We start from the raw sequence: 27974 nt of genomic DNA on the forward strand, positions 1-27974 counted from the left end.
GAGGATCTCTGCTTATGGTTTTAGGGTACCATAAGCTCAGGCTTATGTACCAGTCTAAAAGGTCAATCACTACCACAGTGACACCCACAGATCATACTATAATCCCAAATAATCAACAACATATCACACACTTGTACCACAAAGGACAAAGAGAATTTTAAGAACCTAGATTAATGTCATTAATAATCCTGTTATCACAAATTTAAATGAGTCATTAAAAATTTTTTTTAAAAAGGACAAATTTAAACTTACCATTTTTCCATTTGTTCCACAATATCTTTATTAGGCTGAAAATAAAAATTACCAAAAAAAGCTTAATTCTACCAAGTTTGCATGGGATAAAACTAGATTAGAAACAGAACTCTGTGGAAATTTAGGATTCTAAATCCAAAATTTAGGAAAATGACCATTATTTGAAGACTGCTATTATAATTACAGAATTTAATTCAAAAGATACAAGATGACAAATGAGAAGTTACCTACACAACAAACACAGATAAAGAAGTATATGGTGCTGGCAAAATAAACTAGTAATTTATGAATAAGTTTTGATCAATATGAAAGATAACCTCAAAGTTCAGGGAGAATTTTCTTCACTTTCTTTATATTAATTAAAGTCTTCAAATATGAAAAATCCAAGCCTCTAAAGCACTGGAAGTCAGAGAAGGTTTTTTTTCTTTCTTTAAAAAAATATTTTTCCCCACATTAAGGTATAATACTTACAGCAAGCACACACACCCTGTTTACAGTTCAACAGATTTTTAGTATATAAATATTATGTAAACACCACTTAGATTAAAAAGAGAGAATGCTTTAAAAAGCTTGTAACGAACATTCTCTTTATCGTCTGATGGATCCCTCAACCTTTCTAGTCAATCTTTCTCCCCACCTAGTTTCCTAAAATCTTGGTAGTTCTAACTTTTTACCCATCTTATTACAACTATTTTTCACAAATAAAAATTTTCCCATTACCAAATCCAAGTCCTAAGATTTTACTTCTCACATATTTCTAAAATCAACCCTTCTCTTCAATGCCTAAGTTTTGGTCTTAACCTTTACTCATTTCAAATATCACAAGGTCCTAATCTTATTCCTGCTGCTAGTTCATATGGATTGATTTGTGCAGGACAAAGGAAGAATGTCCCAAGGAAAAAATTGTCCTACTATTAGAAAGGAGACAGAAAATTAAATCAGGTTTATACTGTTAAAAAATAAAACCATGCAGTAAGTTTACAATCTTCCATGAAGATGGATTTTGTCCACCTTTACTTTTTATGAATGCCATCTCACAAAAAACTACATTATGAAGTCCAAGTTACCTGCACCTTAATTATTTGGTTGTATTGTACGTTTAGTCCTATCTGCTTCTCCCTCTCATAAATCCAAACACCTCATTGTTTCTAGAATAATCTAAAATATTTGACTGAGGACTCATCCATCCTCACAAGTATCCTTCAGTGTGAGATCACATTCGTGAACTTTACACAGAGAACAGTCCATCATAATTAGGCCCCAGCAAATCTTCCTCTATTCCCCATACCTGGTACATTGTCCTTCTGCAATATACCAATATGCTCTAAATATGTCAACTTTGCCACATACTGCCATAGCTTTGAACAGTGTTCCCTCAGCCTAGATCACCAATTACAAGTTTGGCAAATTCATAGCCATTTTTCAAAATCAGATTTAACTGTCCCACATGTTGCCTCTCCAACTCTTCTTCCAACAGAATGCATTATCCCTTCCCCTAAACCTGAATACATAGTTAAGGAATTTTATTCATCATACTTACTGCTTTATACCTCTGCCTATACAGTCAGTCACATTCTGATGGCAAGAATCAAGTCTCATTCATCTCCATAGCCTTACCATGGAGATAAGTACCTAGCATATACTCAACTAGTAAATAAAAAGTTGATGAAATCAATTTCCTTTAATGAAGATATAGCTTAATTAGTATTTCAGTTCATCAGTATTCCATTGTACATAACATAGCTTAGCATCCATGCAACATTTTTATTTCATACTTTATTGGTCTAATTCAATCTTATTATTTCCTCCCTAGACGATTTTCAAATCTGTATCTTATACAATAAGGAACTCTTCTGCAATCCAATACAACCAGGCAGTCAGGCAAAGGAAAAATAAATTCTCTTACTTTTCACTTAATATTTTTGACCACTTAATCTTAAAAATTCATTGAAATGAGAATTTTAAAAGTCAGGCTGGTCCTACACAAGTGTCAAGATACATGCCTGTAATCCCAGCTACTCAAGCCACTGATGCAGGAGGACTGCCATGTTAGAAGACAGCCTGAGCAAACTAGTGAGATCCTGCCTCAAAAAGGCAGGGGTTGGGTGGGGAATGGGGAATGATGTAGCTCAATGAGGTAGAGCACTTGTATTTAAGGTTCTGGGTTCAATCCCAGTACCACAAATGAGGTCAAAAAAGAAAACACAAGTAAAGACAGGAGGTATCCCCCTGCCAAATTACTTTGTTCTGAATAAATGAGATCTTAACTAATTTATCTGTATTACTAACTATTTGCAGGCCTACACCAAATGAAACCTTCCTTTCTTTCCTGTATGAACAGGTTGCCTTACCTGGTACCTGTTGTCTTTCTTCCTACACCTAGGGAAACAACAACTTGGCACCATTATCAGTTTCTGCTTTAATAAGCTCAATCTTTTACTCCAGGATAAAATCCATGTGGCAAGAGGACTGAAATTTTTACATAACTAAACCGTTCATCTTTCAACTGTCACTTGGAATTCTGACTAACGGGTAGGAAGGGGTTAAAGAAAGGTAGAAATGAGAAAACTAAAATGATACAAATCTTTATTTAGCTCTTTCATTAATGACAGACATTTTTTAAATGATTAGAGAAAAAGCACTCCCTCCCCAAAATTTTGTGGTCTGCCATGATGAAAGAAGTCTCAACTACAACCAAAAATGAGTCACATACTTTCCAGATTATTTAAAAAAAAAAAAAAAAAAAAAAAAAAAGATTTATAGCCAGAAAAAGAACAATTCTAAGAATTAACCCAATAGCAGATCTTAAATTAGTACCAGAAGATCTTAAATTGGCATCACAAAATGAGATTTTCCTCTCATCAAATAATGCTTTTAAATAAATCAAAAACTGTGGCTATAGAATTTTGTTCTAAAAATGTAAAAGAACTTTATCTCATACTAAAAACCGTCATTTTCATAGAACATCTAAGAGTGTATAGAAACATTATAACAGACTGACTCAATTAATATGGAAATGAATTTTTAATTTTTTAAAAATATTTTTTAGATGTTGATAGACCTTTATTAATTTATCTGTATGTGGAGCTGAGACTCAAACCCAGTGCTCACACATGTTAGGCAAGCATTCTACCACTGAGCCACAACCCTAGCCCTGGAAATGAATTTTTAAAACATAATTTCCATGAATACGATATAGAATTTTATGTCAGAATGGGAATTCTGAAGGCATTGTACTGTCTTTAAAAAAAGGAAAAATTAAGGTTTATGATTTCAATCTTATCTAATGATGGAAAACACCTATTTTATTAATGATAGAAATTTACTGATTTTTAAAGATTCAAGCTGTTTAAACAGGTAAGTGTTGGCAGCATTTGGATACTGTTGGAATACTAGAATTCTAGGTTAGATTCAGAAGTTCCTATGCATTTGTTCTACCTCCACGAAGTTAATTTTAGAAAGTCTAAAACTTTATATATTGAAGTAGATATCTCAATCTCAGATAACTCATAGAAACTAAATTCTGCTACTCTAGATATGAATTAACACCCCAAAACATATTAATCATATTTTATCTAATCTGAGCCACCAATGTTGCATCTTTCAGCTAGTATTTTAATACTAAAAATTAAAAATAGTGCCAAACTGTGATCAGACTATAGGATATAACCAGATTTCAGAGATGGTAAATGGGGAAAGGAGAAGTCTTATAACTGATGGAATATTTTATCTTTCATAAGCTATACCACAACAAAGGGAAATAAGAAGACTTAAATACCATTTAAATAAATATAAATGCTCCTTTAATATTTTCTCCTCTATTACCTTTAGTTTGCAAGGACAAAGCATATACAAAGCAATAAAGAATATGCAAAGGAAGAGGGAATAAGTGAATTATTTGACAAGCAAACATGTTAACAAAAATAATTCCAGTGGCCCAGCTACTTATATCAATTCAATACTTCCATAAATGTGGATTTTAAAATAGAAAAGGGCACATGCATCTGCCAAAAGAAGAGCTATCATTTACAGTAGCTTAAATTTCAGTTTCTAATAAAAGTTCATTCCAAAAACTTTCAGGGAAACACGCAAAGCTTCTATTTTAATGTGTCATCTAATATCAAAAGTTTTTTTTTTAAAACAGCAATTTAAAGTTATGTGGGAGACAGAAATGAAGGCGATATTTAGGAAAAGTCAGAAACAGACAACACTGAGCCCTAGTTTATAGAACAGTGCTTATTCAAAGCTGCTATGGTTTTATTTGTTCATTTTTCATTCCTTTGGTTTTTGCACGACTGGGAACTGAATCCAAAGACACTCTACTACTGAGCTACATCCCCAGGTCTTTTTATTTATTTTGAGTAAGGGTCTCTCTAAATTGCCCAGGCTGCCCTTGATTTACAATCCTCCTGCCTCAGCCACTGGGATTAGATATGTGCCACCAGGCCCAGCAAAGCTGCTTTAGTTTTCATGGCTTGCTGTAAATATAGAAAGAAGAGTGATGGTATCTGGGGTGGGAATGAGATGGAAAAATAAGTAAATATTCTAAGAGGAAGTAATAAAGGTTTAGACACTTGCCATATGCAAAGCACTAGAGTAAGCATTTAAACCTAACAAATTTATGATGTAAGTGTGATCTTAGTGTGAAAAACTTGGAAGAAGAGGTGTCAGAAATACTAAGCAACTTGATCAACATCTCTGCTTTTAAGTGATGGTAGTAGGTTTCACATTCATTTTGTTTTCACTAAACCATGCTGCCTAGAAGAAAAAGGTGAGGCTCCAAAATTGTAAGACATGACTTTTTCTCTATTTTTTTATTTTTAAAAGTACTTATGAGCAGATTAGTATTAGTTTCATCTCACAGAAGGTTTTCTTTAATTTAGAAACATGATAAATACAAGAGAAATAGAACTACAATTAAAAATTAAGTTTAAGCAAATTTCTCAATTAGTGAGCTGGTTACTAATTAAGAAGAATCAGATCTTAATGTACATTGGATAATTCTACTTTATAATTCATGAAAAGCCTTACCTGTTCAGAAAGAACAGTTTGTAGTTTCTGAACTTCCAATTGTAATGCTTTGTTTTGGTCATTTAGAATCTGGAACAAAGAATCTCAATTTATTACATTTTTTAAGGAAAAAAGGTAACAAAGGGATCATTTCAATTTTTTTCTTTTTTTAACAATCACATTCATATTATTTATTACTTTTAAGAACTGCATGCTGGTGTAAGAATTCAGATCTCACTGACCATAGCCTGGCAATCAGATACTCAAACTGGCTGGCCATGACCAGAAACTAGCACTACAGCAACAGAGGAGGCAAACACTTTAGTCACAAATATAAAATACCTGATGATAACTGCCAAGGAAAGGTTGGGGCAAAATAAATCTCAAAAGTCCATTATAAAAACAGATAAGATAGAATCTAGGCAAAAAATATATGATACAATTCACTATTTGCATAAACCAGAAATAAAACTATAAAGACACTATATAGAGCAATGTCATACAAAAAGTAGCATTTCTAGATTTACTACAACTGAAAATTTCACAAGGCTGTTCTAAGAAAGCTAAGTGTACCAGTTTAATCACACACCTTAAATTCTTCAATTTTGTTTGAAATTTCACACTGTAGCTGCTCTTCCAGCAATCGTATTTTATCATCCTTAACATGAATACTGTAAGAAAAAAATCATCAAAACACTTCACGTTCAAAAGTTTACACAAACTATGTGCACAATTATCAGTTGTAAGTAGCAACATTTTCCACAACAATTATACTTGAACATTAATGTATGAATTCATACAACAATAATAATCACCTTTTTTGCATCTTCTCTAATTCATGTGCTGCAGCAGCCTGTGTTTGGAATAAAATGAGAATTTTATTTCTCAGGAAACACCCAAACTACTTATTGATACATAAGTTTTATTTTCTATATTTAATGTAAAGTAATAGCAATATCACACATTTCTGTAATAAGTTTTTACTTCTCACTGGTCAACCTTTATCCTAATAATATATATAGATATAGGTATAAAACCCAATATACTTACAGCAAACTACTAAAAGATTTTTTCTGAGTTACAAAGAAAAAAAAAAAAAAAACTAGCCAACTTTTATCCTAATAAAGGGTTTGTCCTCTTTAAATGGAAAAAGGCTAAAACAAGGTAGTACATTAAGACTGCTTGAACTTATTCCTATGGTATCTCAAAAATGATTAAATCATTGGATCTAACATTAATAGCATGGAATAGTAACATCTAGGTTGGTTGTGAAGAGGAGGCTTTCAGCAACCTATCACATAGCCAAACACAACCATTAATTATTTACACAAATAAAACTGGAGTTCACAGTACCAATGAAAATAATAGACAAAATTTTGAGATAAATGTTCAAAAGCAATAAAGATCTACCTGCTCATTTGCCAAGGCCTGTAATTTCTGTACTTCAGCTTTTAATAAGAAATTCATGTTCTGTATATCCTAAAGAAAAAGAATACTATATTAGAAGTATTTAATATAATTAACTTTATAGTTTGCAAGATATCTGTTCTATTTAAGAGTTATGATGGGCTGGGGTTGTGGCTCAGTGGTAGAGCACTTGCCTAGCATGAGTGAGGTACTGGGTTCAATTCTCAGCTCCACATAAAAATAAATGAATAAAATAAAGCTCTATCAACATCTAAAAAAAATTTTTTTTTTTAAAGTTAAGCAAAGGTCTCAAATTATAAATATCATAAATCAGAAAGAGAAATCAATACCTGTTAGTATATTTCCCAAATTGCTATGAATTGTATCATGTGAGAAAAGTCATTTGAATTTTTTTTCTTAGAGAACTAAAGAGTATTAGTTTAAAAAAGACACTTTTCAAAAGAGTTCTAGAGCATTTTCCATACTTCATATAAATTCATACCAACAAGAAACAGGGTAATTTAATTTTGAGTTCTGCAAAATATTGCAGTCATTTGTAAGAATTACGTACCTTAAGTTCCTCCTCTTTACTTGCTAAATGATCATGTTCATTTGCTAAAGAATCTTCAGTCTGTTTTATTTGCTTATCCTTTTCTGCAATCCTTCAAGAGAAAACACATTTGTACATTTCAATAAATACTTAGAAATCACAAATCAAAGGATTAAAGCTTTCTTAAAAGGATCATCCTTATTTTCCCATATAATTGTACCTTTCATTTTTATGGTTCCTTTCAGTTTACTAATAACTGTCTCATGCATTACTCCTTAAAATACATACCCCTATTTTAAACTTAAAGAAGTTAATTAATTTGTTTAAGCACACAAATCTAGCAATGTCAAATCAGATTTCAGGTCTTCTGAAATCAAGTGATCCATGTCTATGTAAAATTACAAAGCACAAGAGAACCCAGAACTTTATTTTGTGTATTCTACCAAATAGCCAGACAGAGTAGCTACAATTACTTATAAACACAAAACCTAGTTTATCTCCATTACTCTCTCAACACAATTACCTCTTCCACATAATTTCCAACATACCAAATGGAGGAAAGTTTCCCCAACTCTTTTAATGACGAAACTCTAAAATCAGTATAATGTTTAGGCACCTAACACAAACGTAAGTTGGGAAAAGTTGCTCTAAATCTAGTTTATTTTCCAAACAGGTCATTTTATGTTCAGTATAAGTGCTGTATCTAACAAGTATCAGTTAGTGATAACCACACAATTATAAGTTATAAGACAAGTGCAGAAAGGCAGGCTTACACTTTATGCAATTCTTCTGCTAGAGCTGAAGCGGAGGTCTAAGAAAGAAAAACCATTGTCAACATAAAAGCACTTAAAGTTTAAAAGCTGTATAACAATCACAACACAGTTTTTTAAACTATGGGAAATTAATGAATACAAAGTTGTAAAAGAAGTATCTGGCCCACGATGTAGCTATCACTATGAAAGCGAATTTGACCAACAGCCAGTATTAGGGAATTACATGTCACAAAACATTTAGAGTAAAACAAACTGGCAGGCCTGGAAACTACATAATTGACAAACAACAAATAGTTAAGAAAAACTGCCACAAAGGCCATTTTTCATCCCTATGCTTCTTTTCCTTAGCATTAACTTTTAATATGAGTCACTACATGATTATGATAATTGAGCAGATTGCTTGTCTCTGCTCTATAGAAGGTATTTATACCTTTTTATAAATATTTAATTCCTGATAAATGTTCTATTATCTACCTCTCAGCTGATAAAGATCTCAATTCAATTGTAGTTGATAAGTCACATACATACATAACCACACTCCCTTTCTTATATTAAATAGCTCTTGCCCAATTAATATTAGATTATGATTTCTACCAAGAAAGCAATTCAGGGGGAAAAAATGTTTATATGCTCAAAGTTTTAGGAGTCTGAACTTGTCTGTACCCTAAAAACAAGTTTATAATATTAAAATCATTTTTTTAAACAGAAAAATAATATTTAAAAGTTACTACTTTGGACTATAGCTTTTAAAGTTCAATTGAAATTACAGTTAACAGTGTGTATATTATGGAAATAAGTACTTGAAAATTTTCGCTCCTTTTTCCTTAATGACATATCATTTATACTCTGACATCTACCTACCAATCGGTTGTGTCATAGAACAATGTTGCCGAAGAACAACAGGTCTTAACAAATACCATTTTCTAAAACTTTAATAAATTTTCCACTAAACTACCAACTTTAAACTGATTCTCTTTTTCTTTTTTTTTTTTTTTTTGTACTTGTAGATGGGCAGAATGTCTTTATTATTTATTTTTACATGGTGCTAAAGATCAAACCCAATGCCTCACATGTGCCAGGCAAGTGATTTGCAACTGAGCTACAGCGCCAGTCCTTAAACTGATTCTTTTGCAAATATAATCTGAGAATTACGGTTAACACACAACACTTCCAATGGGAATACAAGATTTTTCACGGTGAGTGTTTTGTGAACACCTTTTGTACATAAAGAACTATACTAAACACCATTTAGCCAATTCTCCCTGTTTTGTGATTGAACTGGGGGCATTTTTTCTTCATATGGTAAGAGCTCTTTAACTCCCTTGTCTTCAATTTGAATTTGGACTTCTTAATGTATGTAATTATCAGTATTTAGTACTCAGTATCACCATTTGTTTGATTCACTGATGAGTCTCCTAACTATAATCCAGTGCTCAGTCCTCAACAGGCATGCATATAATTACTTAAATGGCTAGGAAGCCATAGAAAGCCATAAGCAAAAAGAATACATCATTACCTGGGCTGCCATCTGGGAATGGAATTGCTGAATCTGAGCTTTCAAAGCTTCATTCTGCTCCAAAATATCCTTTCATAAATAGCAAACGGAAAGGAAAAAGTGTGCCATTAATAAATATCCCAACGTAAATGAATATAACGATTTTTACAAGTTCTCTGTTCATCTTCAAAAACACATTCCTAGATTCTTCAGATTTAAAAAAAGGATTAGACATACTATCCTGAGTTAATTTATAAGACAGAGTTTAAGGATGTTTCCTTATCTACAAAGAGTCTAAGACCTGCTGGATGAGCAAATCTTCAACATACTATGCTATACACTCAAAGATTAAGTTATATTCACCATCCCTTCAGAATTAGGTCAATGTATACTTTCCTTGCTCTCTTGTCTAATCACACATATCATTTAAAAAAAAAAAAGAAAAAAAAGTAAAAATAGATACCTGAACTTGCATTTGTAGAGACTCTTCTTTGCTCACCCTTTTTTGCTCTGATTCCATTAACTGCATTAGTCTTTGCTCCAACTGTTGTTTTGATACCAAGGTATCTGTAAGCTTACTATGCAGACTCTGTACTTCATTTTCTTTGGCCACAAATTTACTCTGTAAATCTGTAATTATATATTACATCTTAAAAAGGTCTGTTCCTTTGCTAGTTCGTGTTTAGTATAGGCATTATTTCCTTTCAAATCCCTGCTACTTCCCCTCATAATACTCCTCCAGGTGCTACACTGTACTAATTCATTTCTTGTCTTATAGTGAGCTTTTTGAGATTGCCTTTTCTCTACCTCCAGAGATGTACCCAAGGTTTGACACACAGTAAAATACTCAATAAATACATTAAGTGAACAAATTTTTAAAAATTGTTATATCATTTCCTGAAAGCATTCCTATTTCCCCAAAGGTACTTTAATAAAGTTATTTTAGTGAATTTCTTATAAATTCAATGAAGTCAGCTATCTGGAAATACTCTGCTACACACAAAAATGCTAAAGAAATTCATTACCCGAGGGCTAACAATGCCCTGATTTATAAATCCTCTGCTTCTCTTCTTAGAGAGAACCCAAATAATAAGAAAAATGAGAAACAATACCATCTATCTAATTCCAAATCATAATAAATGAAAACAAAGTAAAAGCAAAGATGGTCATAACTTGGCAGAGAAAGGACAAGTGCTCCAAAACCAAGAAAGGATAATGACAGGAGATACCAAGTATCACGAGAGCTGCCTCCCTGTCCCATACTATCAACAATTCCAAAATGGGGAGAGGGGAAAACACCACCAACACATACAGAAAGACAACACAAGGGAGGGAAAACGTATATGTACGTACGTGTGTGTGTGTGTGTGTGTGTGTGTGTGTGGTGTGCATACACATGTACCTATGTTTTAAGAAAGGCAAGATATCACTTCTATAAGAATGACACAAATCAAAAGAGAACCTGTAAAAATTAAATGTGTACTAGTCATTTTTAGTATTAGAACTCAAAAGAATATATTTCCTATTATCAACAACAAAAGTAAAACACTGAATTAACGTCTTCAAAATTCTGTGGAGGCAATATTTACCAACCTAAAATGTGATAACCAGTCAAATCATCAATCAAGTAAGAAGGTAGAGAATAAAGACATTTTCAGATACACAGGGCCTCCACAATTGTACTTCAAGGCACTCACACAGCTTTTCAAAGATTTACTAAAAAAAAAGCAAGAAAAATGACAATGACATAGGATCCAGAAAGAAGGGTAGAAAGACAAAACCAAATCTCAGGAAGACATCTGTGGAACCAACCAAGAAATCAACAAGTACTAGAACAGAAAACTTGAAGACTCCAGGAGGAATTTCACCAGGAAAAAACTGGTAAGACTCTGTCTACTATCTAATCATACTGAAAAGCAGCAGATTGCAAGAGAAGGTTTCAGAAAGCTTAACTGTAAGTAAAGGTAAAAATGTTTTAAATGAAAAGATTAAGCAGGTGAAAACAAAGCAATAATTAGCTCCAGGAAATAAAGTTATTCAAGAAAACAATCACAGTTTTGCTTGTTTAGGTACTAGGGACTGAACCCAGCAGTGCTCTACCACCAAGCTACATCCCCAGTCCTTTTTGAGACAGAATCTCACTAAGAGACCTTAGTGAGGCCTCACTAAGTTGCTGAGGCTGGCCCCAAACTTGCAATCCTCCAGTCTCAACCTCCAAAGTCACTGGGATGATAGGCATGCGCCTAGCTCAAGAATCACAGTTTTAATATGAATCTTGGTTCAACACACCATTATACGGTGATATCAATGTAAACAATGAATATTGATATAATCAAAAAGTATACACAACCATATCAAGACAATGAGAGGAAAGTGAGAGGAATAAGTATCAATATTACGTTTGTCTAGAAATATGGAGTAAAATAAAAGCAAAGGTCTAATGACATAAAATTCTATCTACACTACTATTTGGAACTGTATTCTAGCTAGCTCCCTCCTCTGTGGGAGAAAGGAGTAGTGGAGACAAATAACACACATAAGCTCTACTGTCTCCTAGATGAATCCATCAAATTATGAATAAAGGAGTAAAAGTTAGCCTTTATTAAGCGGACTGCACTAACTGCAACAGTAGCACTCTTGCTGTTACTCTCTTTACAACATAGGAAATAAGCCTTTTCTTAGAAATAAAAAATAAAATGAAGAGTTAAATCAATGAGAATTACAGAAAACAACTCCACAGCTATGGTCCCATTACCCAATTATATGCAATAATTTTGCCTACAACTTAATGCTTTAGGCAAAGCTAGTAGGCTACTTACTTTTAAAAACCCTAACAAATGTCAAAGAAATAAAGACAATCTGAAAGGGCAAACACTATTTTTATTGGGCTATAACCAAAATGCCAAATTATACTTTTTTCACAGACAGAGAAAGAAGGAAATTTACCCAAAATTATACACACAGTTCACCTGTCTATACCCTTCCCCTTACCTTGCTGTGCTGCCTCATGTTCTGCTGTTCTCTTCCTGATGTAGCTTTGAACTTCTTCCCACCTTCTCTCAGCTTCTTGTAGCTGAACCTTGATATTTCAGAAGGGAAAAAGGATAAATCACCATCAACACAAGATTTCAACTTTAAAAATACAAAAAAAAAGCATCCTCTGCCTTTACTGTTTTGTCACAAAACTGCTCACTACATTTTAACAGCATTTGAACAAGGTAGGCAGATAAGTACAGTCTGACAGTCATTTACTTATCAGCCACAACCATCCTTTCCTCCAATACACAGGATTAACAGAGTGAAGGTTATTTCAGAAATTCAATATTTGTACTGTTGGATCAAGATAACTACTACTATGTACATATCTGATCCACTTAGCTATGACCTACTTTCCATTAATCTTTCTTCAGCTGATAAGCTTTCCAAAAGACAGGATGGTATGTTTATTGCTAAATTTCAGTGAGAACCTAAAATTCATATTTTGGGATATACGTATTTATTGCACAACACTCCAATTATGACAGTAATCTTTAATGTCATTTATCTATTTATCCATAACTGTAGAGAACAGATTTCCATATCTATAAACACACGAAGCAAATCTTCCAGCAAAACCAGTCTTAAATAAAAAGACATTTATATCAACCTCACAGAGGTTCCAAGAAAATTTCAAGAAAAACAAGTTATACTATTTTCCACACTTAATGTGCATAGGTTCTCGAGTGCAGATGAGAAATGAATCTGCTACTTCCTCAATTAATCTGAGCAACCCCAGCCAACTCCTCACAGTAAAAGCACCTCATGATACCAACTGCCATTCTGATGTCTGAAGACACAGTATGTGATTTCTGTATATGAAAGCTCAAGTGTAAGCCACTGGAGCAGTATTTCATCTTGTGCTCAAAGAAAACACCATCTATTCCAATGCTGGAAGAAAAACAGGTTTTATCAACTTACTGATAAGAGTCAAGCTATAGATAATAAAAGGTGATGTTAGAAGTAATTTTAACTACATGCTTTTTCCTTACACTTCCATACCCTAAACCCCAGATATGATGAAATTGTATTTTTTTAAACCTCTCAATTAGCTCATTTCCTTTTTATATCTTTGGACTTCTGCTTCAAATTCAAGCCTATATTCAATTCTTTCATAAAGGCACATGCTTCTGTACAGGTAGAACATTTAGACTATGTGTCCCATAAGGACTCAAACTACATTTCTCAAACCTACATACACATTTAGGGAAATAAATAACCATGCTATTCATGAAATGATAAATAAAATCCATAACCAATAACCTTCAACTGAGTAACTGCTTGCTCTGCATTCTTCTTTTGGACTTCCTCTTGCTGTAGCTTTCCTGTTTTTTCAGTCAGCTCATTCACCAACCTAGCATAATCCTGGCGCAGTTTATTCAGTTCTGCAGACTGCCTGAAAACAGTAACTGGATTAGTAATCTTTCATTATTATAAATGCATATAACAAATATATACAACATATTTTACATTAGTTTTACTGAACTAATAATTCCACTTTTAGACAAATGAAAAGGAACACAAGCAACTACCAACACTGAAGTTTGGTTGACTATAGAAGTCAAAATATTTCTAATGGTAATTACACAAACTCTATCACTTTATTAAGTATCATGAGAAATGGATAACCACAAACTCATGAGCAAGAGTAGACAATGTCACCTCAAACTGATCCTCTGAAATGCATTAAAATCAACCAGTCAGAATACTTATCTGTGCAAGCATATTACTAGTTGTGCTAGAGTACTAGTTCTCAAAGAATGGCTCCAGAACCAATTATCTCCTATCATAAGGAATGTGTCACATATGCATTCTTTTGGTCCACCTCAGGTCACTGGATCAAAATTTTTTGAAGGTAGAACTCAAGAATATGCTTTTTTTATTAGTATGCCAGGTCCTATTCAGAATAATGAAATTTAAGAACTACTGTATTAGGGGATAGTTTAAAATCTGTAAACTCAGTCTCATAAATTTAGAAACTGTTCCACAGATGGCAATAGCATTTATCACAAAACTTCTATTAGTATATTTACATGATATACATAAATACATATTATGCTATAGGTATTATACTATATGTATATTTATATATTAGTATATGAAGTTTATATATAGCTGAAGTTCTTCAAACAGCAAAAACAATTGTTTTTGAAAAGTAACGCAGCTTTCAAAGCAAATGTAAGAAACAAAAGCCTAACTGATTACTATCAAACACCATTTTGACAATCCAAGAAAATATTTCAACGTTTAATTAAAAATAAAACATCTGGAAACATACTTGCTTTCCAGTTGGTTTGTAGTGTTGCTGACAGCATCTCTCAATATACCATTTTCCTGCTTCAAGTGAGCTATCTCTGCTTCCATCTGCTCACGAACTTGCTGAAACTAATTATTTTAAATATATAAAGATTTAAAAAGATCAAAAACCTTCCTTTTAAAAGATATTCTATTGTGATGAAAACATAAGCATCAATAATGAAATCGAAATCATTCTTTTCAAATGAACACATTTAAAAGAAGAACTGTTATTTCTTTGTGATATATGCAAAGCAGAAGCTGCTATAACATTCAAGAATACAAGCAGATGTTAGCTGGCATATCTGAAATACAATTAAACACATAGTTTCAAAACTAATACACAACTTAAGAATTCTTTCCTACCCACCGGATTCATATAGAATTAAGCCTGCCCTGATCTTAGACTATATCAATTTTACATTAGCTATATTTTTCAAGGAAAAGTTTTTAATAACCTGAAGTTTAAAACTGGAAATATATTCGATAAATGTTGGTACAAACTGAGCCATAGTTGAATAGGTGATAACACAAAAATCTACTTGCTAAAACATTCTGACCCCTACTTATTTTTATTGTGGTAAATATAAAATGTACTATCTCAGGCTGAGGATACAGCTCAGTGGTACAGCACTTGCCTAGCATGTGTGAGGTACTGGGTTTGATTCTTAGCACTGCATATGAATAAAATAAAAGTCTACTGACAACTAAAAAAATATTAAAAAAATAAAATGAAATGTACTATCTTAACCATTTCAAATGTAAAGTTCAATGGTATTAAATACATACATTCTATTGTGCAACCATCACTACCATTCATCTTCACAACTCTTTTAAAATGAAACTCTAGGTGCATTAACCAATAACTCCTCATTAATCCCTCCCCACAGCAGCCATCACTTTCTTCTCATATCTAATTTTTCAATTTTAGAATTTCAAAATAAGAGGATAAAGAACATTGACACTTATATTCACATAAGAATGTCTTAATTTAGTATGTGAAAATATTCTTTAAGAAAAATTGTTGCTGATAATCTTAATAATTCAGTTAAAAGAAACTAAGGGGCTGGGTGCGGCAGTGGAATACACCTGTAATCTAGGGGCTCGGGAGGCTGAGTCAGAAAGATCAAGTTCAAAGCCAGTCTCAGCAAAAGCAAGGCACTAAGCAACTCAGTGAGACCCTGTCTCTGAATTAAAAAATAGGGCTGGGATGTGGCTCAGTGGCCAAGTACCCCTGAGTTCAATCTCTAGTACACCCTACCCCCCAAAAAGAAAGAAACTAAGGTATGTATTTCTACTTCAAAACCTATATGGAAACTATATCCTCACCTCTATAAGTAATCAAATAAAGGAATGATGAACCGCTTAAATATCCTTCACCTTCAATAGATGTTGCTACAAATATCTGATTAACTTTCAAACAAATAGTAAAAAGGAATTAAGAAAAGATCACCTAAGGCTAGGAAAATAGGTTCTTTGATAGTCTGATTGATGTGAAAGAGAACATCTCAAATGGCTGGGGAACAAGAAGATGGAAGAGTGAACCAAATAAAAGCTAGACAAGTGGACAGTAACAATCTTACAATAGTGTCACTCACTTGTTTTTGTTATCAGTGACACTTCAGTGGAAAAGAGTTGGAACTTTAATAGCAGTGAAGAATATTTTTTCATTAGACCATTACACTTATATGTACTACTGGAGTTCACTCTGACATAATCATACAAGCACTGGATATGATTTGTCCACTTCAGTCCCCAGTACTTCCCCTTTCCCTTCCCGCCTCCATTCTCCTGTTCTACTGGTTATCCTTCTATTCAGTTATAGTTTTTTTTTTTTTTTAAATCAGTGCTTTATAGATACATATATAGTTAAAATTCACTGTGATATGTTCCTATTTGTACACAGTAGAGTTTGGTCAATTTCATTCCACCATTCCTCAATTTTCCCATCCCTCTGCCCTCCCCCTCAATCCCTTTCATATTCATCTTCCTTTTATTTTTATAAGATTCCCCAACCTGCCCCTTTTGTCCCCCTCCTCCTTATTTTGGTCTAGCTTCTACATACAAAAGAAAACATTCAACCCTTGACTTCATGAGTCTGGCTTATTTCACCGGGTGTGATATTTTCCCCTTCTATTCATTTATCAGCAAATGCCATAATGACATTCTTCTTTATGGCTGAGTAAAACTCCATTGTGTATATATACCACATTTTCTTTATCCCTTCATCTGTTGACAAGCACCTGGACTGGTTCCATAACTTTCCTATTTTGAGTTGCACAGCTATAAATACTGATATATCTGTATCACTATAAAATGCTGATTTTCAAGTGCTCTTCAGCACTGTCTGTCTCTCCCAATATACAAACCCACCATCATCACATTTTCTCTGTTTTTCTCCCCACCCTTCCCATCTTAGTTATAAGTGTGTTTTCTTCCCTTGTGCCCCCACTGGTGACCCTCTGCTTCCCTCCTCTCTTCCCTTTGGCAGCTGCAATACCTGGTGGTCTGTTGGGGGAAATAACTTTAGCGAAGCCTTGGGTTCCATGCCGAGTGTCCTCCTGGCCCTGGCAGGGGAGCTCTGCCTTGGGAGTGCCCTCTGGCCTCTTTTCCCTTAGCCTCTCTCTCCCCAAGCATACTCTTCCCTGCCCACCTCGTTTTCTGTTCTCTTTTTTTAGGAATTCCCAAGTGAATTTTTTTAATGTGGGAGTGGAACAGATGCTAAAAGCTATCCAGAATTTTGGTTTTGTTTTAAATTTTGTGGTTCCTTCCCCTTCCCTCCCTCTCCCATGCATAAAACGTTTCTGTGTAACCTCCATTAAATTTGGTACAAAACCACTCGCCAGAGCTGTGGTGTCAGAAAAATAAAATATATTGTTTCTTACAAAAAATTAAAAAATAAAAAAAATAAATAAATAAAATGCTGATTTTATTTCTTCTAGATAATTTTGAATATGTTAGCTGACTACCAATATGATCAAAGAAATATTTTATAAAACATAATCTGGTACCAGTTACAGATTACAATGGAAAAGAGAAACCTATTAATAAGGGGCTATAATTATTAACATATGAAATAAACTGAGGTATCTCAGAACAAGAGTACTACACATAAAGTCTCTTTAAGATTCAGACCAATTTGTAGACTGGCAAAAAGAAGTTAAAGGATTCAAACCTAAGGAAAATAATGTTTTAAACTACTAGAAAACAAAACCAACCTGATCGACAGAGAATTTCACTTTAAGTGTATGTTAAATCTGGGATGGATAGAATCTTTGAATTGAAGCCTCAGTCAGCAAATGGAAATAACAATTTCAGAAAGTCACTGGTTCAGAGCATTAAACTAAGGGGAGTATCATAAGCCCACCTCACAAGAAGAGCCATGCCAAGTTCTTCAATGTCTCTTTATCAGTGATGGGGGTGAGGGTAGAAGACAGAGAGAATTCACTCATCAAGACCTAACTAGAATCATACAAATGAATAATACATGGAAAAGACAACATGGTAAAAACTGAACTTCCATGAAAAATGACAGAAGATAGGCCAAAGAGTATGAACTAACACAAGAGACAAAAGGTCACCTAAACCAAACCTGTGGGAGTCATCGTTCACTATCCTCTCTCTCCTCCACTAACACTAAGCCCCATCTAACAAACTCCTTTGTTTTACTGCAACTCCTCTCCTCACAGTCAGCATCTGATTTCAGAGCCTTGTTCTCTCTGACCTGAGTTTCAACAGAAGTTTTCCAACTACCTCTTGTTCCATTCTGCATAGTACAGCCCAAGTAATGTTAGAAATACTAACAAATCACACTGCCTAAACTCCTCCCCTTGTTCCCCAGTCTTCAGACACACAGGTCCTTTAACATGGGGCCCCTATCGAATATCTTTAGATCATTGTTTCTTCATTTCAACCCTGGTACTCAATTACAACTCTTACTGCATATCTCACAAAGTGATAGGGTTAGACAATCTGCATTAGAGTGGGGTGCACTCATTGAGAAGTTCAATCCTGCGCCCCAAAATCAACCCACTAAGTCATTATTACTAAAGATGGGAATAAAGAACAGCACCAAGTAATTCTTAAACCTAGTGTCCATTTCTTCAATCTCCTATGGAATAAGAATAGTCAATTGTCAGCAATCAGAAATGATGGGCCCCAACTGAGGCCTTGTTCAAATGCAGAAATTACATCTGGAGGCTAACTCAAAGAAATATTAATGGGCCCTATCAAGGCCTATTTCAAATATAACAGACCTCAAGGCTCATCTGGGAACTCCTCCTTTGTCCCCAAGGCAGAAACAAATGTGAGAAAATGGGAGGTGGTGGTAAACCCAGATGGAAATTGATAGGAAGGATTAAAACTCAAAGACATAGCCTTGGTGCTGTTTTCAATGCCTGTTTTACACAGATTTTGATCAGTGATTTCGGGGCTGTTTCCAATGCTTATTTAACATAGGTTTTGCTCCATGCTCTACCCAGATCATATAAACCCCTAGCTAGCACACCAAAATGGGTTTTTCTGCTATTAAGCCCCCTCCCCCATGACAGGAGTTCTCTCTCTCTTCTTGCTCAAATAAATATTGCTTCATTTACTCTTTCTTTTCTTGACTGTCCCTGGATTTTATTCTTCAAATTTGTTAAAGAAGAACCAAGAAGGAAACTGGTCAAGTGGGGATCTAGTCTCATCTCAAAACTCTAGTTTCAGTGTTGACAATGCCTACTGATTCAAAACATTCAATACAGGGTTAGGGACATAGCTCAGTGATATGGTGTTTGCCTAGCAAACTCAGGGCCTTAAGCTTGATCCTCAGTAATGGGGGGAAAACAAAAGAAAGAAGACAACATACTCTGGATTCACACCTAACAAGCCTGCCCTGTCAATCCTCTTTCATACCTCCCATCTCCTTTACTCCAAAGTACACAATGCCTACCTCTAGACATGGTTAATTTATCTGCTTGCTTTTCCAGCCTCCCTACCTCATTCCCACACAGAAAATTTATTTACTTAAGGACAAGGAGTGGGTTTAATCATTTTATATAGATGGTCCAACACATTTATATACAAGGTGCTTACAAATTGGCTAAATAAATGAATGTACACAATTCATCTTATTTTCAAAGAATGAAACTATACCTTCATCTGCATCTGTTGGGTCTCTTGGTAACTGACATGCATTTTGTTTTGAAATACATTATGTTCCTTTTCTAATGTTCCAATTCGATCTTTCATCCTTGCTATAACTACACTGCTTCTTTCTTTCTCTGTCATCATTTCCTAGAATAAGCCAGAAAAGAAATTATTAAAAAAAACCTGTTAAAAAAGGAATTATAAAACTATAATACAAGTTTAACATCAATAGAATGCTCATGAATGCTGAAACAAGTGCAAAAAGCAAAGTCAAGTGTTAAAAAAAAAAAAAGTTCTGCCTCTCACCTGCTCTTCACAGCAACATCCATTATGAACATTTTACCACTCTTTATTTCAAATGCACTTTCTGGTTTGAGATTTAAAAACTGAATGTAAAATAATTCCTATACACTAATCTGATTATAAGGAAAAAGAGTTATTTGCAAGTACCAGTTCTCTTTAAGTATATAGAAAAGGCCAAGGGAGGAGAAAAAAAAAGCAAGTCCTACAAGGGTTAAAAAAGAAGTGTCTCTCCCAGAGGAAGAAAGGAGGACATGTCTATATGGTAGAACAGAAGTGTGAAATAGGGAAAGTAAGTCAGAAAGTGAAGTTTATCACCTTTCCAAATCAAATCTTAAAAGGGTGATTTCATTGTTTATAAAGTCACAAACTTCTAAAACAAATACCAATTATCAAAGTCTATGAAAGCTGAACAATTTAAAGTTATCTGTAGGTATGATTAGTTTATGTCCCTAACCTAAGAAACTGAAAAATTTAAGTTTTACATAATTAGTGGTTGCTTGCAAAGTTAGTTTATATATTTTTATTTATGTGTTTATTGGTATTTGCGAAGTTGTTATACTGAAGTATAATATAACACACTTTAAGAAGTACATACATCCTAAGTACACAGCACAACAAATAACCAAAAAGTAATTAAACTATTTTTAGCTTTTTAAAAATAGTCAAAAAATGATGGTCACATAAAACTATAATAAATACTAAAACTTAGCTGAGCACAATATCCCACACCTATAATCCCAGAGGCTCGGGAGGCTGAGGCAGGAAGATCAAGAGTTCAAAGCCAGCCTCAGCAAAAAGTGAGGTGCTAAGCAACTCAGTGAAACCCTGTCTCTAAGTAAAATACAAAATAGGGCTGAAGATGTAGCTCAGTGACCAAGTGCCTATGAGTTCAATCCCCAATACCACCCATCCCCAAAAATTTTTTCTAAGATTTACAATTGTAAGGAAACATACTTAAAACTTTAATTAATCTAATCAGGTGTTTCTGTTGTCTTTTTTATTTACTTCAAATATCACATAAGGATTTACATTCAAACAAGGTCATTCTTTCTTTTGATATTGTCAAGTAGCTAGGTTAACAGGGTCATAAATAGCTAAAAGGAGAAACAAGTGCTTCAGGAGGATAGGGAACTAATTTTCTCTAGAGTTTAAATTCTGTTCTCTCAGTTTACATTTAGTTTTAAAGGTTTGTTTTGCTTTCTTTTTCCTCTCAGGTTAAAACTTCTTGGATTTGAAGGACATGATTAAAAATTATATTATGTAAAAGGAAATGAGAGGGAGGGGTATGAAAAATCAAGGAATGAGACAGATATCACTACCCTACATACATGTACGATTACACAAATGGTATGATCTACATCATGTAAAACCACAGAAATGAAATGATGTACCCCATTTGTGTACAATGAATCAAAATGCAGTCTGTAAAAAATAAATTTTACAAGTTAAAAAACAAATTTATCCGGGTGAGATGGCGTACGCCTGTAATCCCAGCAGCTCGGGAGGCTGAGACAGGAGGATCATGAGTTTCTAGTGAGGCTCTAAGCAACTCAGTGAGACCCTGTCTCTAAACAAAATACAAAATAGGGCTGAATGAGTATATCGCTCAGTGGTCAAGTGCCTCTGAGTGCAATCCCCAATACCAACAACAACAACAACAACAAAAAAAAAAATTATAAAAATTTATCACAACCATCTCCATAAATAAATCACCTATATAAAAGCTTCACATTTACCCCACAAATTGAATTTTATAAAGATCAATTTTGCGCCTTTACGGAGAATAGACCTAGGTCAGATCCAGTTAAAACAAATTCACATTCTTCTGAACAGAATGCTGCTGCTATTCTGTAACTAGAATATCTAGTACTGTTACTTTAAATTGATAATTCAACTATAGGTTATATCATGAAAGAGTTAAGACGCTTCTCTTCCAAAACACTAAAAGAAAATTACTTTTGGGGGAGTATAAATTTATTATACAGATAATTAAATAAAGGAGTATAGACAATTTTTAAACCTTTCATTGCTTCTGATTCAAGAAGTACATCCCTTGAACATAAGAATGTCTTCACCTGGGTTAACTGCTTACACCGATCCTTTGTAGCAGCAGCATCTTCCTTCATAGCAGCGAGCAACTTGTCCTTTTCCTGAAGTTGATGCAGAAGTGCAGCCAATTCTCCTTTACTTGACTACAATTGAGAAATAAATACAAAATGAGTAGTACTGAACATGGTGTGATTAAGTGTGTAAAAATGAAGTATGTGATATCAAGTGTTCCTTAGTCCATGTAGAGCTCTGTATTACATATATACAAGATTGCCAAAAACTAATCAGTGAAATAAAATTCAAAAAAGTCACATATGTAATATATCCTCAATATTTCACTAGGTATGAACCAATCAAGACACAGATTTTTACAAAGAATCACAGAGCTTCTAGTTTTAAACCCCAAATCAAAATAGTAATTCCCATCATTCCTTTCTAGAAGATTAAAAGAGATTAGGAAAACAAAATGCTATCTACTACCAATGAAACAGTCATCTGTAATCTCAAAGCATAATTCCAGGAAAGACTAACAAAAATAGCAAAGATCAAACACAGGTACTCAAAAACTCTGTCTAAATATGCCCAAGGCTATGGAGGTGCCTACTTCTCTCAATTTAACAGGTATATTCGGAAAGGTAAAAACAATAATACCACATTTGACAAGAGGAACAAGTGCAAAGTTTCCATGCAGGAACTTTATTTTAAAGCAGTCTTCAAGAAGGAAAAATGAAAAATAAATCAAACAGACAATACTAAAGACAGCTGATAGTGAGGCAGAATGAAAAGCGATTCTATAGTTAAGACCCGAAGTCTTGTATCTTGGAAAAAAGGCAAAAGGACTCATTTGTACATACAGACCCTAAGAACAACACCAACTAGTCTTGAACATTCACAATTATCAACATCCAACACAGAGAAGATCCAAGGGGTACATTCCTCTTGGAAAAGGTGTACTAGTGAGCAGAGCTCACAAAAAGGAGCTCAGAGAAAAGAATAAGACCACAAAATGAAATGAAACAAAGCTGGTAAAACTCACAGTGAAAGTAAAAGTAACAACATCCAAGAAATGATTAAATTAACACAACAAACTGAAATGAACATGCAACTGAAAATAGTAATGGTCACAGAGTCCAAAGTGGATAGGAGCAAATAAAAAAGGAGAAATGAAGTTTTCTTTGGTTATGTAATGTTTTGGTTTTTTAAAGATAAGCAAGATAAGGAAGACAGGCAAAGGAGACCATGTGCTTAACTGATACAAATGATTTCAATTATTTCAATGACAGCATAGAAAACTTTCTCGTAATTATGGTTTACTTGAATTTAATAACAAGAAAGGTAAGCCATACGAAAGAGAAAACTGATAGGTCAATGTCAAGTCATATTATAGTTAAATTACTGATGAACTTCCAAGAAACTGACTCCCCTGATGTTTTTATAGTACAGCAGTAAGAAAATCCAATAAATAAACACTGTTGATTACCCAAAAAATGTTTTTATTTTCAGAGTGCAGTTTGACAAAAAAATACATGAAAAGGTCACAAAATTCAGGCCAGCCTCAGATCTATACCTGGTAATATGAATATGGAAAACAGTAAAATAATAAATCCATTAAAAAATTTTCAAGGTGACAGAGTGAAATGCAGGAATGTTATACCCCACCAAACTATCATCAAGCACAAAACAATAAAGAAATATCTTAACTTGACAAAATTTTGGAAATAAGAGTTTCCATGAGATCTTTTTGAAGAAACTCCAGAAAAACAACTTTAGCCAATCTAAAGAAGTGTTAAAAAGCTGTAACAAAATAACTGGTATTTAGCTACCACTTACCTACAGAATTAAGACTAAAGCATGGAAACTATAATCAGGGTATATGTTAAATATTATGAAGTAACCAACAAATGGAAATACTACAATTGACAAATATCAAGGAGGAAGGAGGAGAGAAGGTAGGGAAAAATGAGTATAAACAGAAGTTCCTCCTATTATATAGCACAGGGCCAAAACTCTTAATAGTTTAAAGTTAAAAATTTATATAATAGAAGCAAGTATATTTAAATATCAAAGCTAAAAATAATAATCAAATATTTTCTTAGTAATCACATTAACAATTATTAAGCAGTTACTATATACTAGAAACAAGCACCTAAACAAGCATTACCTCACTTAATTCTCAAAGCCTGATTATCATTCTCATTTTAGAGATGAAGAAATAGAGGCACTGACTTATCCAAAGTCATAAAGTCTAAACTGACAGAGCTCAGATGTGAATTCAAGAAAACTTGACTCTACAGCCCAGGATATTAACCTACACTCTACACGTAAAATACAAATGTCTTGCAACATAAACACAAGGACACATACACACACACAAAACAATATCTCCTCTCCAATTCTGCAACCATTCTAGTTTTCACTCTGCTTTTCCCTTCCCAGATAAGGTTACTTATAGTAGACACACAGTCACCCTTTCCCGTTAATTTATCAGTTATATAGTCTAGTACTGAAATGAAACTGCTTTCCTAAGTCTATCAAACCCAGTTTTTCAATCTTTATCTTCCTTGGTCTCTCTAAAGCATGCATCACTGTTGACACTCTCACCCCCAAACTCTCATCTTCCCTAAGTTTCTGAGATTCCACCATCTCCTGGTGTTTTTCCTCCTGCTCCTCTTCAGTATCCTTTGGGGTAACTTCCCTGGCCCTTTAAATGCCTGGCATTTCCTAGGGTTCCTTCTTGAGCTTTCATCACGTCCCAGATTCATGTGTATTACTAGTAATAGTGAACTGTTTCAAATCACTCCCACGGAAACCTTTCTTCAACTTCAGAACAATAGAAATTCGCTGATGACATGATTATATATTTAGAGGAACCAGAAAATTCCACCAGAAAACTTTTAGAACTCATAAGTGAATTCAGTAAAGTAGCAGGATATAAGATTAATGCGCATAAATCCAATGCATTTTTATACATAAGTGATGAATCTTCAGAAAGAGAAATTAGGAAAACTACCCCATTCGCAATAGCTTTGAAAAAAATAAAATACTTGGGAATCAAACTAACAAAAGAGGTGAAAGACCTCTACAATGAGAACTACAGAACACTAAAGAAAGAAATTAAAGAAAAACTTAGAAGATGGAAAGATCTCCCATGTTCTTGGATAGGCAGAATTAATATTGTCAAAATGGCCATACTACCAAAAGTGCTATACAGATGCAATTCCAATTAAAATCCCAATGACGTACCTTACAGAAATAGAGCAATCAATCATGAAATTCATCTGGAAAAATAAGAAACCCAGAATAGCTAAAGCAATCCTCAGTAGAAAGAGCGAAGCAGGGGGTATCGCAATACCAGATCTTCAACTCTACTACAAAGCAATAGTGACAAAAAACGGCATGATATTGGCACCAAAATACACAGGTAGATCAATGGTACAGAATAGAGGACACGGACACAAACCCAAATAAATATAATTTTCTCATACTAGACAAAGGTGCCAAAAATATGCAATGGAGAAAAGGTAGCCTCTTCAACAAATGGTGCTGGGAAAACTGGAAATCCATATACAACAGAATGAAACTAAACCCCTATCTCTCACCCTGCACAAAAATCAACTCACAATGGATCAAGGACCTTGAAATCAGACCAGAGACCCTGCATCTTAGAGAAGAAAAAGTGTGTTCAAATCTTCAACTTGTTGGCTTAGGATCAGACTTCCTTAATAGGACTCCCATAGCACAAGAAATAAAAGCAAGAATCAATAACTGGGACAGATTCAAACTAAATAGCTTTCTCTCAGCAAAGGAAACTATCAGCAATGCGAAGAGAAAGCCTACAGAGTGGGAGAATATCTTTGCCACTCATACTTCAGATAGAGCACTAATTTCCACAATATATAAAGAACTCAACTACATGAAGAATACAAATAACCCAATCAACAAATGGGCTAAGGATATGAACAGACACTTCACAGATCTACAAGCAATCAACAAACATATGAAAAATGTTCAACATCTTTAGTAATAAGAGAAACGCAAATCAAAACTACCCTAAGATTCTATCTCACCCCAATTAGAATGGTGATTATCAAGAATACAAGCAACAATAGGTGTTGGAGAGGATGTGGGGAAAAGGGTACACTCATACGTTGTTGGTGAGGCTGCAAATTAGTGCAGCCACTCTGGAAAGCAGTATGGAGATTCCTCAGAAAACTTGGAATGGACCCTCCATTTGACCCAGCTATCCCACTCCTCAGCCTATACCCAAAGGACTTAAAATCAGCACACTACAGAGATACAGCCACATCAATGTTCACAGCTGCTCAATTCACAATAGCCAGATTGTGGAACCAACCTAGATGTCCTTCCATTGATGAATGGATAAAGAAACTGTGATATATATATATATCTCCATATATATACACACACAACATACATACATACCATGGAATATTACCCAGCCATAAAGAATAATAAAATTATGGCATTTGCAGGCAAATGGATGCAGTTGGAGAATATCATGCTAAGTGAGATAAGGCAATCTCAAAAAACCAAAGGACGAATGATCTCACTGCTAAGTGGATGATGACACATACAGGGGGTGGGAAGGGGGCAAGAATGGAGGAAGGGATAAAAGGGATAAGAGAGATAAGAGGGGTGGGAGGGGTGGGGGGGAGAGAAAAAAAATAACAGAATAAATCAAAAACTATTACCCTAGGTAAATGTATGATTACACAAATGGTATGCCTCTACTTCATGTACAAACAGAGAAACAAGATATATCCCATTTGTTTACAATAAAAATGAATTAAAAAAAAAAACAGAAATTCAGTTGTGAAATAAATTATGTCCACCTAAATGGCACATGAGATGTCTAACAACTTTCTAAAATTCCATGATCCTTTACTTTCTCTACCTCTGTAAACTACTCACAAATGCCACTGTTGCCACACCTATTCAGTTACTCTAATGAGAAAAGAGTCATCAACTCTTCGTCAGTGCAAGACCTCTAACTTCCCTCTGTCCTATGCCGGTGCCTCTGCACTTAATATTCCCTTTGCTCTGAACTGCTCTCAATTAGGTGTGAGAATCCATTTACCTCTGGGACTCTGAAATCGTAAAAAGTCTGACCACAGCTTAATTTCCATGGCAGGAAAGGGGAGAACTTAATCTTACCTCGACTTTCTCAGATATAGGAGGCCTATAAAAGCAGAATCCCTTCAGTAGAGAACAAAACCACCTTATAAGGAACCAAGCAAGATTTTAATCTAAGGCCAAATAGCTCCAAGGAAGAGGGCAGGGGATAATGTGAACACTCAAAACACCTGCCCTATGTTAAATGTTATCTTTCACAACTTCTTTCTAGACCTACTGAAAATAGAAATCAAGGGTAATCTGACTTATCATTCAATCTTTACAGTTCAAAATTGTCTCAGACAATAAAATAACTACTCTTATGCCCATAAGTCACCAACATCTTTAGAAAAAAGAGAAACTCTTAAAGCACTGTTTTTAATTTTAAAAGGCAGTAATTTTAAACAGCTAGGGAGTAATGTAATAATTTAACTTGGAGGCTTTCTCCTGCTAGGAGCATTTCCCAATCCCACAAATAACTAAGAACTCTTTAGATAGGTACTCACCACTTATAATACAGTAAACCAAAGAACAAATTCTT

General features: G+C 34.1%; 1 protein-coding gene across 13 annotated transcripts in view; it reads right to left on the reverse strand.

Moving 5' to 3' along the window:
- Nucleotides 1–27974, reverse strand: part of KTN1 (kinectin 1) — a 109090-nt gene that overhangs the window by 41694 nt on the left and 39422 nt on the right. For all 13 annotated transcript variants that reach the window (XM_079128537.1, XM_079128535.1, XM_079128534.1 and 10 more), the window contains 14 exons: nucleotides 22327–22443; nucleotides 19955–20095; nucleotides 14802–14908; nucleotides 13787–13919; nucleotides 12479–12566; nucleotides 9951–10117; nucleotides 9509–9577; nucleotides 7993–8030; nucleotides 7241–7331; nucleotides 6673–6741; nucleotides 6078–6115; nucleotides 5852–5933; nucleotides 5284–5352; nucleotides 253–287 (listed from right to left, as the gene is read on the reverse strand). In XM_079128537.1, the coding sequence (XP_078984663.1) occupies nucleotides 253–287; nucleotides 5284–5352; nucleotides 5852–5933; nucleotides 6078–6115; nucleotides 6673–6741; nucleotides 7241–7331; nucleotides 7993–8030; nucleotides 9509–9577; nucleotides 9951–10117; nucleotides 12479–12566; nucleotides 13787–13919; nucleotides 14802–14908; nucleotides 19955–20095; nucleotides 22327–22443 (1244 nt within the window). The remainder of the gene's footprint in view (nucleotides 1–252; nucleotides 288–5283; nucleotides 5353–5851; nucleotides 5934–6077; nucleotides 6116–6672; nucleotides 6742–7240; nucleotides 7332–7992; nucleotides 8031–9508; nucleotides 9578–9950; nucleotides 10118–12478; nucleotides 12567–13786; nucleotides 13920–14801; nucleotides 14909–19954; nucleotides 20096–22326; nucleotides 22444–27974) is intronic.

The sequence above is a fragment of the Sciurus vulgaris genome (genome assembly GCF_902686455.1).
Source record: "Sciurus vulgaris genome assembly, chromosome: 2".
Taxonomy (NCBI): Eukaryota; Metazoa; Chordata; class Mammalia; order Rodentia; family Sciuridae; genus Sciurus; species Sciurus vulgaris.